The sequence below is a fragment of the Cebus imitator genome, unplaced genomic scaffold (genome assembly GCF_001604975.1).
Source record: "Cebus imitator isolate Cc_AM_T3 unplaced genomic scaffold, Cebus_imitator-1.0 Scaffold152, whole genome shotgun sequence".
Taxonomy (NCBI): Eukaryota; Metazoa; Chordata; class Mammalia; order Primates; family Cebidae; genus Cebus; species Cebus imitator.
Genome location: NW_016107467.1, coordinates 2,272,131 through 2,286,639, shown reverse-complemented (window position 1 = coordinate 2,286,639; position 14,509 = coordinate 2,272,131). Strand labels below are relative to the sequence as shown.

The window sequence follows — 14,509 nt, the reverse complement described above, 5'->3', positions numbered from 1 at the left end:
CTGGAGGGATACCTTATGTAACCTTATAAGATACACAAGTTACCTTGTGTACTCAATGATGTACCTAACCTACTTAGATACCTTATGTAACCTCTATAAACCTCAGTTTCTCCATCTGTAAAACAGGGCAGACAACATATCTACCTCTCTATGTGTTGTGAGGATTAATGAGGCAATGAAGGTCACGTGCTGAGCACAGTGCTTGATACCTAGTAAGAGTCCAAAAAAGTGGTAGATATTATTATCACCCTCTGATTAAATGTGCTGATGGAAAGGACACTAAAAACAGAATGGGATAGTGGTGAATATAGAAATAAAAATAGTATTTTTATGAAGCTTGGGGCCACAGAAAGTGCAGAATCAGGCAATAAAAGGAAGGGGTAAGAACAGAGGTAGTGGAAGCCGCAAAGTCATTTGCAAAGTGACCAGTCCAGCTGTCCACAAGGAATTCATCCATATATAAACACTCAGATGCTTCTCGGACGGTTGAGTAAGTGCCTAATCCATGTCAGAAAAATCAGCTACTTTTCTCAGGAGGCCTGCCACACCAAACATTCATCTTCCTACAGTTTTTATTCATGTTGATTGGTATGGTGCCTTGACTTTTCGATTTATCATAACATCCCTCTCTCACTGTGCAGCATTCACCAGGTGGTTCCACAGCCAGCAGAATATGTGGGCTGACAGCACTGCCTGACTTCATTAATGAGCAAAAAGCTTCCCTAAAACTGTGGTTCTCAATCAGGCACTGGCCATGGCTGCTTGTCACAATGAGGGGTTGTTACTATGTCTAGTGGATAGTGACCAGAGATGCTCCTAAATATTCTGCAATGCAGAGGACAACCCCCACCAACAAATAATTATTCGAATGAAAATGTCAGTAGTGCCAAAGTTGAGAAACTCTGCCCTTGAATTCCTTTTTCCTAGTATTTTTGGCTCTCATTTCTCCTGTCTGTTAAGTTCAGTGACTGAAATAATATGCATGATCTTGCCAGCTCTGACATTGTAGGATTTTTTTTTTCTAACCTCCAAGAATTTTGATACTAAAATTAACTGATGAGGAGTGGCACAGACAGACTTTCCTTTTCCTTAAAGAGGCCAGTCCACAGTAGGCTATGGCTTTTCTGTGGCCTCAGCTGTAGCGCTTCATCAACAACCTCTCAGTCTGCCATCTGGGAGACCACCCCAGGGGTAGTAGAACACCTCCAAAAAGAAGTGTACACCCCAAGTAAGCACTAATTTACATTTATGGTATAGGACAGAGCTTCCCTGTTTCTCAAAACCAGTTTGGTTTGAAGATTATCACCCTGTTGACACTAGCTCATCCTGTGAAACTGACAAGCCCACACACCTTTGGTGAAAGAATTTCTTGCCCATTATCTGAGAGCCCATGAGTAGTTTAATGAATATACTGATGGAGGATTCCCTGGCACAAGCTTATCTGAACAAAGGCCAATAATATTCCACCCCATGCGGAATCCTATCAAAGCAATGTATTAATTGATTAAAGCAATTAAAAGAAAGTCTCCACTACAAATAGGCAACAAATGCCACCAACACTGATTAAAGAACACTGTCCAGTGACCTCAACCATGCACTGAAAAATCTAGTGAGTGTCAACTTTTTAAAGGTCAGTTAGAAACAAGTAATCCTTATGAACATCAAGGCAATTCTTTCACTCTGATGAAGCAGTTAAATAGTGAAGGTCATGGGGCTTTAGCAGCCACATAAAAGAGAGAAGGAAAGCAATTAGACAAAATGGATGCTGTAATCCCACTTTCCGGGCCCCAGAGTATCACTGAATACAGAGCTCCAACTCTCCCGCTTCACAGTTCAGAAACTGGCAGCAGATTCCAAATGAGAATTCCATAGCTTGATTTCACTCTCACCAATGCTGACTGCGTGTTTCTTAGGAATGTCTATAGCCTGGGGAGGTAAAAATAAAATCCATGGATGATGCTATGAACTTTCCACTCAGGTTGGAATTCCAAAAATATTCCTCCAACGCTCAGGAGTGTTGCTGAATGCTACCCAGCCAGGTTTGCTGTACTGCTTGAAAAGCTACACCAGAGCAGGGAATAAATGTCCAGATCTACGGATCACCAGGGTTTTCCAATCAAGCGGGAATCCAAGGACCAGCATGGACTAGCAGCATTGGCAACACTTGGAAGTGCTTTCAGTGTGGAGATTCCCAGACCTTGCTCCAACACACTGGATCAGAACCACAACCACATTAAAATGTGAGAAACACTGATCTACAGGACCCGACAGGGCAAGTTTTTTCCTCAATGGAATGATGACAAAGTGTACACATAAACAAAACAAGCCAAAACTGAAGGAGGGCAGTTTTTAATATGAGTATGGGAGAGATCGGGTTTTCTCCCAATTCTAACTAATGCAGTCAGCATCGCTTCTTTTGTAAGCACGGGAAAATAATTTTCAAATGGAGCTAACCCTCTCACAACATTGTACCGATGATATTTAAAGCAACGGATTTAGAAGCGCACAACGCTTGCCACACTGTCGTGCAGACACTTCAGAGGTGTTAGGTGAAGTGGATGGAGCCAGCACGCCGGCTTCTCCCACTCCAGCAGCTGGCGAGCCGCTCTTGACCCCCAAAATCTGCCCGGCTAGATTCATCCACCGGTCCTGGAAACCTGCTAAATCCTGGAGGTTCGCAGAACCTCTGGTCAGAGGAACTGAAGTTGCAGCCTGAGCGTCCCGCAGGTTTTGTAACTTTCCCTGGAATGAAATAAATAAATAAAGACCGTAAGTGCTGAGATAGTGGGCCCCAGGATATTTTGAGTCCTCTGCAATCAGCCACTAGAGGAAGGGGGAGGGAGAATGGAGTAAAAAAGTTTTAATCCGTTCCGGAAGGGACTCCAAGAGAACTCGTCTGGGCGAAAGCAGCAGCCTCACTTCCAAACCCAGCGAGCTTTTCTCGGCTGGCGTTTTGTCTCCTATAGCGCAGACTGTAAGAAAACAGAAAGGAGTTTCCCAAGAAGTTTCAGTCTGGCGTCTTGGGCGGGCCCGTCCAGTGTAGCGAGCCTCAGTGTCCTCGCACGCGTTTCTGCCTTCCAGCCTTCTCGCTTTTCCTGGGGGCTGGCGAGAGGCCTCCGAGGCAAGATGTATGTGCGCTCGCGCTCGCGCATATACGGCCGGAGGAGTCCTGTTCCTCGGGCATTTTCCGAGGAAGTCTGGAGCAATTAGGCTCAGTCCGGGGAGAGCTAGCGAGCGGGCGGGCAGCGTAGCCGGCCTGTCTGGGCTGCCTCGTGGGGAGGGAGGGGGCGCCCGGCCGCCCGGCGGCGACCCCGGGACCTGGCCGCCACCATGGGCTTCGAGCTGGACCGCTTCGACGGCGACGTGGACCCGGACCTGAAGTGCGCGCTGTGCCACAAGGTCCTAGAGGACCCGCTGACCACGCCGTGCGGCCACGTCTTCTGCGCCGGCTGCGTGCTGCCCTGGGTGGTGCAGGAGGGCAGCTGCCCGGCGCGCTGCCGCGGTCGCTTGTCTGCCAAAGAGCTCAACCACGTCCTGCCGCTCAAGCGCCTCATCCTCAAGCTGGACATCAAGTGCGCGTACGCGGCGGGCGGCTGCGGCCGGGTGGTCAAGCTGCAGCAGCTGCCGGAGCACCTCGAGCGCTGCGACTTCGCGCCCGCGCGCTGCCGCCACGCGGGCTGCGGCCAGGTGCTGCTGCGGCGCGACGTGGAGGCGCACATGCGCGACGCGTGCGATGCGCGGCCCGTGGGCCGCTGCCAGGAGGGCTGCGGGCTGCCCCTGACGCACGGCGAGCAGCGCGCGGGCGGCCACTGCTGCGCGCGAGCGCTGCGGGCGCACAACGGCGCTCTGCAGGCCCGCCTGGGCGCGCTGCACAAGGCGCTCAAGAAGGAGGCGCTGCGCGCTGGGAAGCGCGAAAAGTCACTGGTGGCCCAGCTGGCTGCCGCGCAGCTCGAACTACAGATGACCGCGCTGCGCTACCAGAAGAAATTCACCGAATACAGCGCGCGCCTCGACTCGCTCAGCCGCTGCGTGGCCGCGCCGCCGGACGGCAAGGTAGGCGCCTGCTGCCCGCCCCGACCTCCAGCCGGGCCCTCTGGGGACCCAGGACCCCGCCCCATCCCTTTGGGTACAGGATGTCCTGAGCTTCTCGGGAGCATCCCTGCTTCCTTTCTCTTCTTCCACTGCTTGCCAGCTGTATCACTACGTGCAGGTCGCTGAACCTGCCTGAGGTGGGACCCTGTGGTCCCTATAGTCTAGTAACCTGTAAAGTATAGATGCACACCTTCAGGGGTTCTGGAAGGACGAAAAAGAATCCACAAGCAAATGTAGGATAAGAATGAAGAATGCAGCTCCAGGGTCAAAACTGCATTCAAAAGATTTGCTGCTCAGACGAGCCTGGGGGATCTCGGGCAAGTTGCTTGACCCTCCGGAGGTCAGAAACCTGTAGACTGACACACAGGAGAGGAAAGATGGACACATTGGGTGAATTGTATGCGTGCATCCTCTAGGATTCCAGAAAAAAAAAAAAAGTGGAGGGAGGGGAACCCACAGCCAAATGTAAGTTAAGAAGGATGCCAGAAGAGAGGCCTCTGGGGTAAAAGCTGGACGCAAGCGTGGATTTTGCTGCCAACTAGCTGGCTGACCTTGAGCAAGCTGCTTAACCTCGCTAAAGTTGGAAACTATGGTCCCTAGAGATGTGACATACAGAGCAAAAACACAGCCAGGCACCCCCTGAGGTATTCATCCAGGGTTTTCAGAAAGAATTAAAGGACCACTCTGCCCTCAACAAGTATAAAGTAATAATTGTGAGTCCTCTGGAGTTAAAATTGTTTTCAATTTTTTTTTTAATCAAAAATTTTTTTGCTAACCAGCTGGATGACCTTCTGGCTTAATTCTCAGGTCCCTCAATTTCCCTCAGTGCGAAAGGTTTTTGTCAGGCTTCAGGGAGAGATTATAGAAGAAGGGCCTGGCACTGTGCCTGGCAGAGAGTAAATGCTCAACAAGTGTTACCTACAATTAGTTTTAAGATCTCCACCTGAGCAATTCCCTTGCTGTGCTAGTCCGGGTAATTGTAACAGCCACCAGGCGCGAGGGTTTACTTTGCTCCAGGCTGGCTGCTGCGTTCTTCCCAGTCATTTCCTTTTTAATCAAGTGAGGTAGGTGTAACCCTTCCCATTTAGTAGATGAAAAAGCTGAGGCTCATTAAGGGGCAGTTTAATGCCTGGCTCACAGCTTTTGGGTGCAAAGCTGCATGTTGAACCTTTGTGTGCCCATCTTTCCAGCCCAAGTTCTTAACCACTATCATGTTGTCCCTTAGTGCAACCACAACTACCATTTATTGTTTATTAAGTGCCACCAACAATAGGAAGCACTTTACATGCATTACCTATGTTATCCTTTGAGATGAGGGAACAGACTCTGAGAAGTTATAGAACTTGTCCAAAATTAAATAGTGACCCAGGGAGCAGAACTTGTACTCAGATTCTACCTCAGAGTTCTCAGGCCTGGGGCATATTGGCATTTTGGGCCCCATAACTGTTAGTTGGGAGGGGGGCAGGGAGGGCTGTGCTGTGCATTGTAGGTTGTTTAGTGCCATTCTTGGCCTCCCCCCCAAATAGTGACAATCCAAATATTGTCAAGTGTCCTGGCATGGTGGGGGAGGAGGGGTGGTGCAAAGTTGCCCAGGTAAAGAACCGGTGGTTTTCCTGATTGCAAAAGCCACATTTTCAACAGCTGGGTGCTTCTGCCTTCCTGGGGAGGGGCCTGGGCCTGCTGCCCTTCTCTGGTTGCCTGCTCCAGATGGTGTGGCAGAAAGGGGAAAATATTTGCCCGCGGGTCCCCCAGGGGCCTGTGTCTGCTTTGCCTCCCCTTCCCTCTCCCAGCCCCCCTTCCATACATGCACACCAGGCCTGCAAGTTTTCCGACCTGGCCTCCCTTCCTGGCCCCTGGCCTGTCTGTCAGCTGCAGTCTCAGCAGCTGGCCAGCTCTGGGCGAAGGGCAAATATTTACAGCTCCACGGCTCACCCAGGACCTCACAGGCACACAAAAGACTGGTGTGAGTGTGTGAACCTTCGAATCACCAAAACAGAGGGCAAAGCCTGGTCTTCAATCAGGCGCCAGATTTAGGGTGAACGAGTTCCTGAGTTTCAGCTGTTTATTCTGTCATCTGGATGTTCTTCGTTGTTTTAAGTGACGCGTATTTATAAATAAGCCATTCACTGCCCCAGAGTTTATGCATCATTTTTTGTTGAGCTAGTTTATTATTCTTCTTAACTTTCTGTTTTCTTTCTGGAGTGTTTGGGTAAAATCTCAGAGTCAAAAATATGATACTTAAATCAAAACTGTGGATGTTTTTGAGGCTCTGTTGGGTTCGTGAGTAGCATAAACAAGGATGTTAAGCTTAGGGACAAGATGTTGATTTTGAACTTACGGAGGTTTGTTCTGGAGTTGGAGCCCTGCTTGGAACTTTGACGAATCTCAGTGCCAGCCTTCAGAACAGCCAAGGATGGCCCGGCCCACAAGCTGCTCTAGATGGTTTCCCTGGCCTCAGACCCTGGCTGGCCTCAGGCCATAGGGAAGCTTGCTGTCTCTCCTTGCCCCGAAATTAACCCTCAGTGGCCCTTGCTGAATGCTTTTGCTGTTCCTGCGTCAACTATAAAACCCCTCCCACTGGAAGCTGTTTAAGAACTTGTTTATTTCATTGGGCCGGCTCTCTGCTCCTGCTGGGTACTGTTTATTCTCTTCTAAAAGGCAGAAAGATTTATATGGCCTGGAAACTCACATGTGCAACATTTTTATTTTCTTTTTAAAATAAGCCCTAATGTTTGCTTCTCTGTTATAAGCTGAAGGAGATTAGAAACACTCGGATTTCCAGTACCAGCTCTTCAGCAGCCTAGAACTTGCATAAATGATGTGGCATTCTTTAAATTATCTGTTTCAGGGTTTTTTGACACCTGCTGAGCACTTAGGCTTTGTTAGTGCTGTACCAGCATAGACATTGTTTCTTCTGTTCTACAACGTGAGCTATATTAAGGATTCTCAAGCCTTAGCATGATTGGAGTCACTGGAGAGCTTCACAGAGATTCCTCAGTCTTACCCCTAGAGATTCTGATCCATTAAGACTGGCCAGGGGCCTGAGATTCTGCATTTCCAATGAGCTCCCAGATGATGCTGGTCTTTTAAGTAGCTACTAAGCTAGAGGAAGAGCTTACGCTCAGGTAGATACAGACCAAACATGTATTGGTCTTCACACAGTTACGGATTTACTGACCATTGTCTAAACACCTTCCAAATCTTAAGACCAGGATAAAAATTTAAAGCCCAGACTGTTTAGTAGTTAAATGACAGATAATCGTAGCCTAGACAGGCATCTCTGACCTCACTGAGGCCACATCTGAGCTGTAACAGACTTGAGTTGCTATACTTGAGTGAAAGAGTTCTGCTCCCAGCTTCAGTTTCCCATTCTGACTTACCCCTCTGATTCTTAAAGCAAAAGCACTCCAGAGCAAACGCCTTTTTTGCTCTTTCTGGGAAAAGAAACATTCTAGACATAACTTTCCTTGGGTTTATTGAAAAGGTTGAGATACATACTCAATACCATTTGTTCTTTAGCCTCCCATCCCAATCTATCATTGAATCCTGTGGATTTTACCTCCTAAATACATCTTGAATCTATTCACAGCTCTCCAGCTCATTTAAATGACCACCGTGGTCCAAACCAGGGTGTCTGAATCTCAGCACTACCGACATTTTGGACTGGGTAATTCTTGGGTGTGGGTATGTTGGTGGTGGTGGTGGCAGTGGTTCGTGATGGGAGTGGGAAGCTGCCCTGTGCATTGTAGGATATTTGGCAATATCCCGGGCAACTACCTACCTACCTACTAGATGCTAGCAGCACTTCCAAAGTGGTATCAACAATATTTCCAGATGTTGCCAAAAGTCCCTTGGGGAGCAAAATTGACCTTTGTCTCAAGCACTGTCTCTTGCCTGGACCATAACTCTTTCCTCTACAAATCTTACTGCCCTTCTTCAATTCCTTCTGTACTTAGCATCAGGAATAATCTCTTAGAAATGTAAATCTTTTATCACTCTCCCTCAAGCTTCCTATGCCTTCCCATTTCTCTTGGGTGGCTGTAAGGTCCCACATGCGTAGATCATACTGGCTTCCGTCTGCCAAGATTCTTCTCCCCTTCATCCTCTTCTTCCAGCTTCTCATGTCTCTGAGAGTCCACTCATGTGCCACTGAGCTCCTTTCTGTCTCTGGGCCTTTGCACCTGCTCCTCTGTCTACCTGGGACAGTCTTGCCCCGTACTCTGCACTAAGTAACCTGCAGATTTTCCACCTCTCCCCTCCTGTCCACAGCCTTTTTGTCTGCACGTAGGATTTGCACATCACTAGACAATCTCTCTTTTTGTTCTTCTCATCTCAGCTCAAGCATCGCTACCTCTAGGAAGCCAGGCCTCTCGGACCTCACAGACTGCATCTCGTGCCCTGAGACTCTCACTTTGGTAATTCTCCTGCGTGGCATTTATCATAGCTGTAACTAAGTGGAAGAGTCTGCCTTGTCCGGGGCCATGTCTGTGGCACTAATACATTGCCATGTGTGCTATATAAGCTCTGGATATGTATTCATTTGGTGATGAGTTCAAGATTGAAAGGCCTGTCTTGGCAGTCATCAGAACTTTTCAGGTTGCTCACCAAAAGTGGGCTTGTGTTTAAGAAGAATGAGTTTCTCCGTGATGTCCCAGTTAACAAAATTGTTTCCAGGTTTAGGGAGATATTATTTTTGTTCCACTAGACCCACCCAGATCAAGTTTTATAAAGCCCCAAATCCCAGAAACTATTTTGTCCTTTTCAGAACTGGAAATAAGTGAATCTGATAGACAATTGTATCAAAAGGTGTTCCAGATGTCCAAATATTTTGAAATGTATCTATTAGAGTATTCACCATGAAGTAAATTTTGTTTCTGAAAAGCTTCTACATAGAGCCATTCCATAGTATATCTAACAAAACAGCCTACTTCCTCTAAAAAAAAATTATACATTGTCACTTCTATTTCATTTCAGTGATTCATAAGGAAAATTAGGATTTGGTTTACAAATATGTTACCCAGCTACACTGGATTAAATGAGCATAACCAGACAATTTGAATTGGCAATTCTGTTGAGATTTATCTGTAAGTGGTTCTTTCTGTGTTCAGAAATGGTGATTGCCTCGCTATAAAAATATTTGATGAGTAAGAATCTGTTTATAAGGCAATTATACACTGGACCATAGACCAAGGAGCTTAAAAGGAAAGGAAATAATATTCATTGAGTTCTACTGGGCGCCCTACACGTAAGGTGCTTTCTGTATGTGCATGCGTTAGCTTCTACATCTTCATTAGATAGAGGTCTTTTTATTAAATGAGAGTGGCAGATTATGAAAGATTAAGGCTAGGAGTTAGATTCTAAATGTAGAGCTGGGATTTGAATCCAGTGTTGCCTATCTCTGAGCTGACATGGTTACCAAAATAAGAAAAAATTTTTTTCCTGAGACAGTGCTCTTCTCTGAAGTCTTACATAGGCTTCCAAAGTACCACTATTAAAGATGCCAAGTACTGTTTGGATTGGAGGTGTACATGCATTACTGTATTTCATCCTCAGAAAGACCCTGCGAGATAGGTGCTCTTATCCATGACTCTTTTCATTTTCAGATGAAAAAACAGAAGCTCAGAAAGTTAAGACTTAACGTAGCAAATATCCTCTGCTGGCTCATGTTAGTTTGCCTGTTGGCTTCTGGTCCATGAAGTGTTTTTATCCCATACCACGTTCTCACTTAAACAGGTCCAGTGTAGAGCACATGGAGTACAAAACGAAACATCCTACCTATAAAAGAGATGTACACAGGGCGCGGTGGCTCATACCTGTAATCTCAGCACTTTGGGAGGCTTAGACGGGCAGATCACTTGAGGTCAGGAGTTTGAGAGCAGCCTGGCCAACATGGTGAAACCCTGTCTCTATTAAAAATACAAAAATTAACCAGATATAGTGGTACACACCTGTAGTCCCAGCTACTGGGGAGGCTGAGGCGGAGAATCGCTTCAACTCTGGAGGCGGAGTTTGCCGTGAGCCAAGATCATGACACTGCACTCCAGCCTGGGCAACAGAGTGAGACCCCGTCAAAAAAAAAATATTTAGACAGAATGAAGAGATGATATCCTGGATATCCTGGATGGAATATGAGCACATGTCTTTAATTTTTATCCTGGTAATTTTAAGAGTGGTTAACAGTAGGAATGAAGTGAAGTTCTTCCAAATGTGTTCTGCAGTTTAGCTTCTCACATTCTCATACCTGTACTTAGCATCAGGAATAATCTAGTGCCAGCCCTGTGGTAGGCACCATTGGATAGAAAGGTAAAATTGAGCAGCTTTAACCCAGGGGATCGATCAGACACCCACGTATGCCTTTGAGAACACAAGTCTTACTATTCTTTGCTCACCCAAGCTTTTTAACCATGGGCTAACCTCTGTCTCCCCTTGACTAATAGTATCCTAATAAGCCAATTCCAATAAGAAAGGGAAGTGGTGTAACATAATGATTACTCTTGTAAAGAAAATAACTACCAGATGGACCTGAGCGGCGATCTTTCTCACTCACTCCATCCACATATTTACAGGGAACTTAAAGGGCAGAGGCACTGTGTAATCTTTGTGTATTTCAGGCCTTGCAGCCACTCCATCCCCAGGGAGGGCAGTGATGAGCTTTTTCCCTGGCATCAGCAGTGTGTGCAGAGATGAGTCCTGGGCAGCAGATCACCCCTAATATTTTGCTAAAAGCTATTTTTAGGTGCCCCGTATCTTTGCTGTGTTTGGATAGGTAAGGGATGAAGTCCCATCAGATAGTGGGTCAAGGTTGAATGCAGGCCTTGGGTCCACAGGCTTATTCCAGGTTACCCTGAATAGAGCTAGTGTGTTGTGTGTGGTTAGTATCCAGGTACTGGGATCAGCGATCTTGGTGTTCGTGTGTTCCTTTTGCCCTGTTGAGGTCCCCTGGGAGGCCCTTCTAACCTCTAAGCCTTAGTTGCCTCACCTTTAAAGTGGGTTCATAATAAGCCTGCTGTTAGGATTGTTATTAAGATGAAATGAGATGATGTATATAAGGGTATGGTAAGTCTTATCAATCATTTCTTGACCGTCTATTAAGTGCCAGAAACCTGTAGGATTTTAACACTTTTTCAAATAAATCACTGAAGAAACTTTAGGAATTTGAAGTGGTGGTTATTTAGATGAAAAGAGATTGTTACTCAAAGATTCAGTTTCATTGTGAGCCTCCTGCTGTCCCTGAGTGACCCATTCTCTGGATTTCTATCTTCCATCTGTTTTGCAGTGGTGGAAATGTGTGAAAGAGGGATATTCAGGTTCATTTGGGCTACGAAGTAAAGGAGGAGGGCTAACACTTATGAGTAACATAGGGTTACAGGGTTGTTTATGTTTTTCCCACCCAAATTAACAAAGCTAGGGAGAGGTTGGCCAGACAAAGCTTCTACCTTCCTATAAGCAGGTACACTTACGGTTTCATGGATGATTAGCCCCTGCTTTCTATCGTAGTCTATTTGTGTTGCTGTAAGGAAATACCTGAGGCTGGGTAATTTGTAAAGAAAAGGGGTTTAGTAGGCTCATCATCCTGCAGGTTGCACAAGAAGCATGGTACCAGCATCTGCTCAGCTTCTGCTGAGGTGGCTGTTTCCGGTCATGGCAGAAGGCAGAGGGTAGCCTGCATGTGCAGAGATAACATGGAAGGAAAAGAGGCAAGGGAGAGGGGAGAGAGGTTCCAGGCTCTTTTTAACAACCAGCTCTTGCAAGAACTAAATAGAGCAGAGCTCACTCACTGCCCACCACCACCCCGGGACAGCAATAATCTCTTTGTGAGGTGTCCACCCCTGTAACCCAAACACCTCCCATTAGACTCCACCTCCAGTGTTGGAATTAGATATCAACATGAGGTTTGGGGGGACAATCATGCAAACTATCGGACTGTTTTTTAATTTAGGGAAGAAAATGCTTCTGGCTGGTAATTGAATGTATACATTTGAAAAACCTCAAACCACTCTGTGTTAGTCCATTTAAGCTGCTGTAACAAAAATACCAGAAATTGGATAGCTTATAAACAAGAAATTTATTTCTCATAATTTTGAGGCTAGGAACTCCTAGATCAAGGTGCTAGCAGATTCAGTGTTGGGTGAGGACCCACTTTCTGGTTCCTAGATGGCTGCCTTTCTGCTGCTGCGCTCACATGGTAGAATGGGTGAGGGGGTCTCTTTTGGGCCTCTTTTACAAGGGCACTAATCTCTAGTCACATCCCAAAGGCCCCACTTGCCAATACCATCGCTTTGGGGACTAGGATTTCAACATTTGAATTTTCAGGGCACATAAACATTCAGATCATAGCATACCCCTTAATCTATGTGGTAACAACCTTAACGGCTTGTTGGTGTCATTTTTGGCAAAGCATTGCTTGTGGTTATTCACCAGAAAAGCAGATGAGTCAGTGACAAAAATGAGAGATAAAACTTGAAATCAAGCTCATGGAAATAAAAATTTAGACATTTATGGGTTTTTTCAGGTTATGTAAATATAGTAGCAGACTTTTTTAAACTAGGAAAGTACTGAAACGTCTTCTCTTATTTTTCAAAAATAGCTTGTTTGGCTTAGGACTGTGTATATACTGTGACTCTGGAAAAAACACTTTTTTTTTGTCCTATCTGTTTTCCCCATGCCCTTTGTCTCTCTTTATTCTCTCTACACCTTTTTTTGATGACAGAAACATCCTATTAATACTTCTGTTGAGTGTCTCATCCAATTTCAGCTTAATTTCAAGCACCGTCCTTATGACTATCTTCAGTCTTAGGCTTTTAAACAGTTTCCTCTTATGTTCTTCTCCAAGAATCACTTCCTTAGAGCTGGGTTGAATTACAAGGCAGGGCTGGTCCAAACTGCCTCACCATTAAGAATCAAAAAGTTTGAACTGCAAAGAGAACAAAAGCATCTGAGTGTAGGGAGTGAAGACATCGTCAGTTCCTCAGTACAGAATTTCTGGCAGCAACTTCTGCCTCTTGGTCTCCTCAGCTTCCATCTCTGCACATTTTTGCCTGGAAACAGCCAAATATACAGTGCTTTCATGTCACTAGTCAACAAACAGAGCTGTTTCCCAGCTGTGTGAAGACTAGTGAGTCTCTGTGAGCTTTGCATAATCTGAGGCTGCGAGGTGTTACGTCACACAGACTAGCAGTCAGTCAGTTACATTTCTCAAAACCCACTGGGCAGTTTTCCAGTCTATCCAGTTCTCTGCTCTAAGTCCCACAACAGAAATCATCAGGGGACCGCTGTCCTTAGGCAGAAAGGAATTTTTTAAAAGAGTCCACATTGACAGTGGCATGGATGGACCCTGCGAACCACCACACTGATTAGATGTCTTGTATCCAAGCTTTTGAGGCTAGGTGGTGTGCAGGAGAACGGTGACAGAGTAATACTAAAGAGAAAAGGGACTTTTGCCAATAGAAGGTTCACATTCTCAGATGCTTTAAAAAATGCAGCACCATAAGATGTCTTTTTGACTTTCAAAGTACATTCATTTTTTTATTTTTCACTGTGAGTTTTCTTTCCCCCACCAATTCTTATCCAATTAGACCTTGAGTTGAAAGCTGAGATTATTTGGGGTAATTTTAACATTGATCTAATAGTTACATGTTCAAATATGATAGCAAGTCTTCTTTTAAACAAAATCAACGATATCTTCCTGAAAAGTAAGCTTCCATTTCTGCTTGTGACTTGGCTTGGGTGCTTTGGATGAGTCATGTCAGTGTTAAGGTCTGGATACCAACATCCCCTTCTGCAAGGTTAATATGTCTCTATCCTTTCTCCATCCTAAAGACCGAAGCTTCTGCCCAGGAAATCCTATGTTGCCTTAGAATCCCAGATAACCTCTTGAATTGGGTTTGGGTGGGGGCTAGGGTGATGAGGATCTGTTGGAGCTTCCTGCCCAGCCCAAGAAAACAGAGATGTCACTGGACCCCAGAATATGACTGGAACCGCCCTTCTGTACCCTGCATCCAGGTTCTTGTTGAGAGCTCCTCACTCTCCTGGGTTGGGTTACCGAAGGAAAGAGACGCTTGTCCTGCCCTCTGGGAAGTTATTGAATAGAAGGCAGCTCCGTGAAAGCTGCAGAAGAGGTGCCACTCCATTTCCATTTGTTGTTGTTTTTCCTCTATTCTTCAACTTCTTTTTGTACCAGCCCATCAAGACGCACTAATATGGTAGAACTTGGAGCAGTCTATAGTGTGTAGCAGTCCCCAAGTATGCTGTGCTCCCAAACTCCCCAGCTGTGCTCTGCCTCCACTGTTTCTAAGTCCACCGTTTCTCATCCTTAGTGTTTCTCATGTCCTCTTATGAGCCAAAATCTGTTTCCCATCCTCTTTGTTCCTGTGGCCATCCCCTTCCAGGTGTGGCCATATTATGAATCTGATTTCCC

The 14,509-nt window shown here is 46.0% G+C and overlaps 1 protein-coding gene across 1 annotated transcript in view; it reads left to right on the top strand.

Annotated features, from left to right (window-relative positions):
* Positions 1-3,157: 3,157 nt before the first annotated feature.
* PDZRN3 (PDZ domain containing ring finger 3) overlaps positions 3,158-14,509 on the top strand; it is a 235,994-nt gene continuing 224,642 nt past the window's right edge. Inside the window, exon 1 of the mRNA XM_017543314.2 lies at positions 3,158-4,053. Within this exon, the coding sequence (XP_017398803.1) occupies positions 3,331-4,053 (723 nt within the window). The 5' untranslated portion in view covers positions 3,158-3,330. The remainder of the gene's footprint in view (positions 4,054-14,509) is intronic.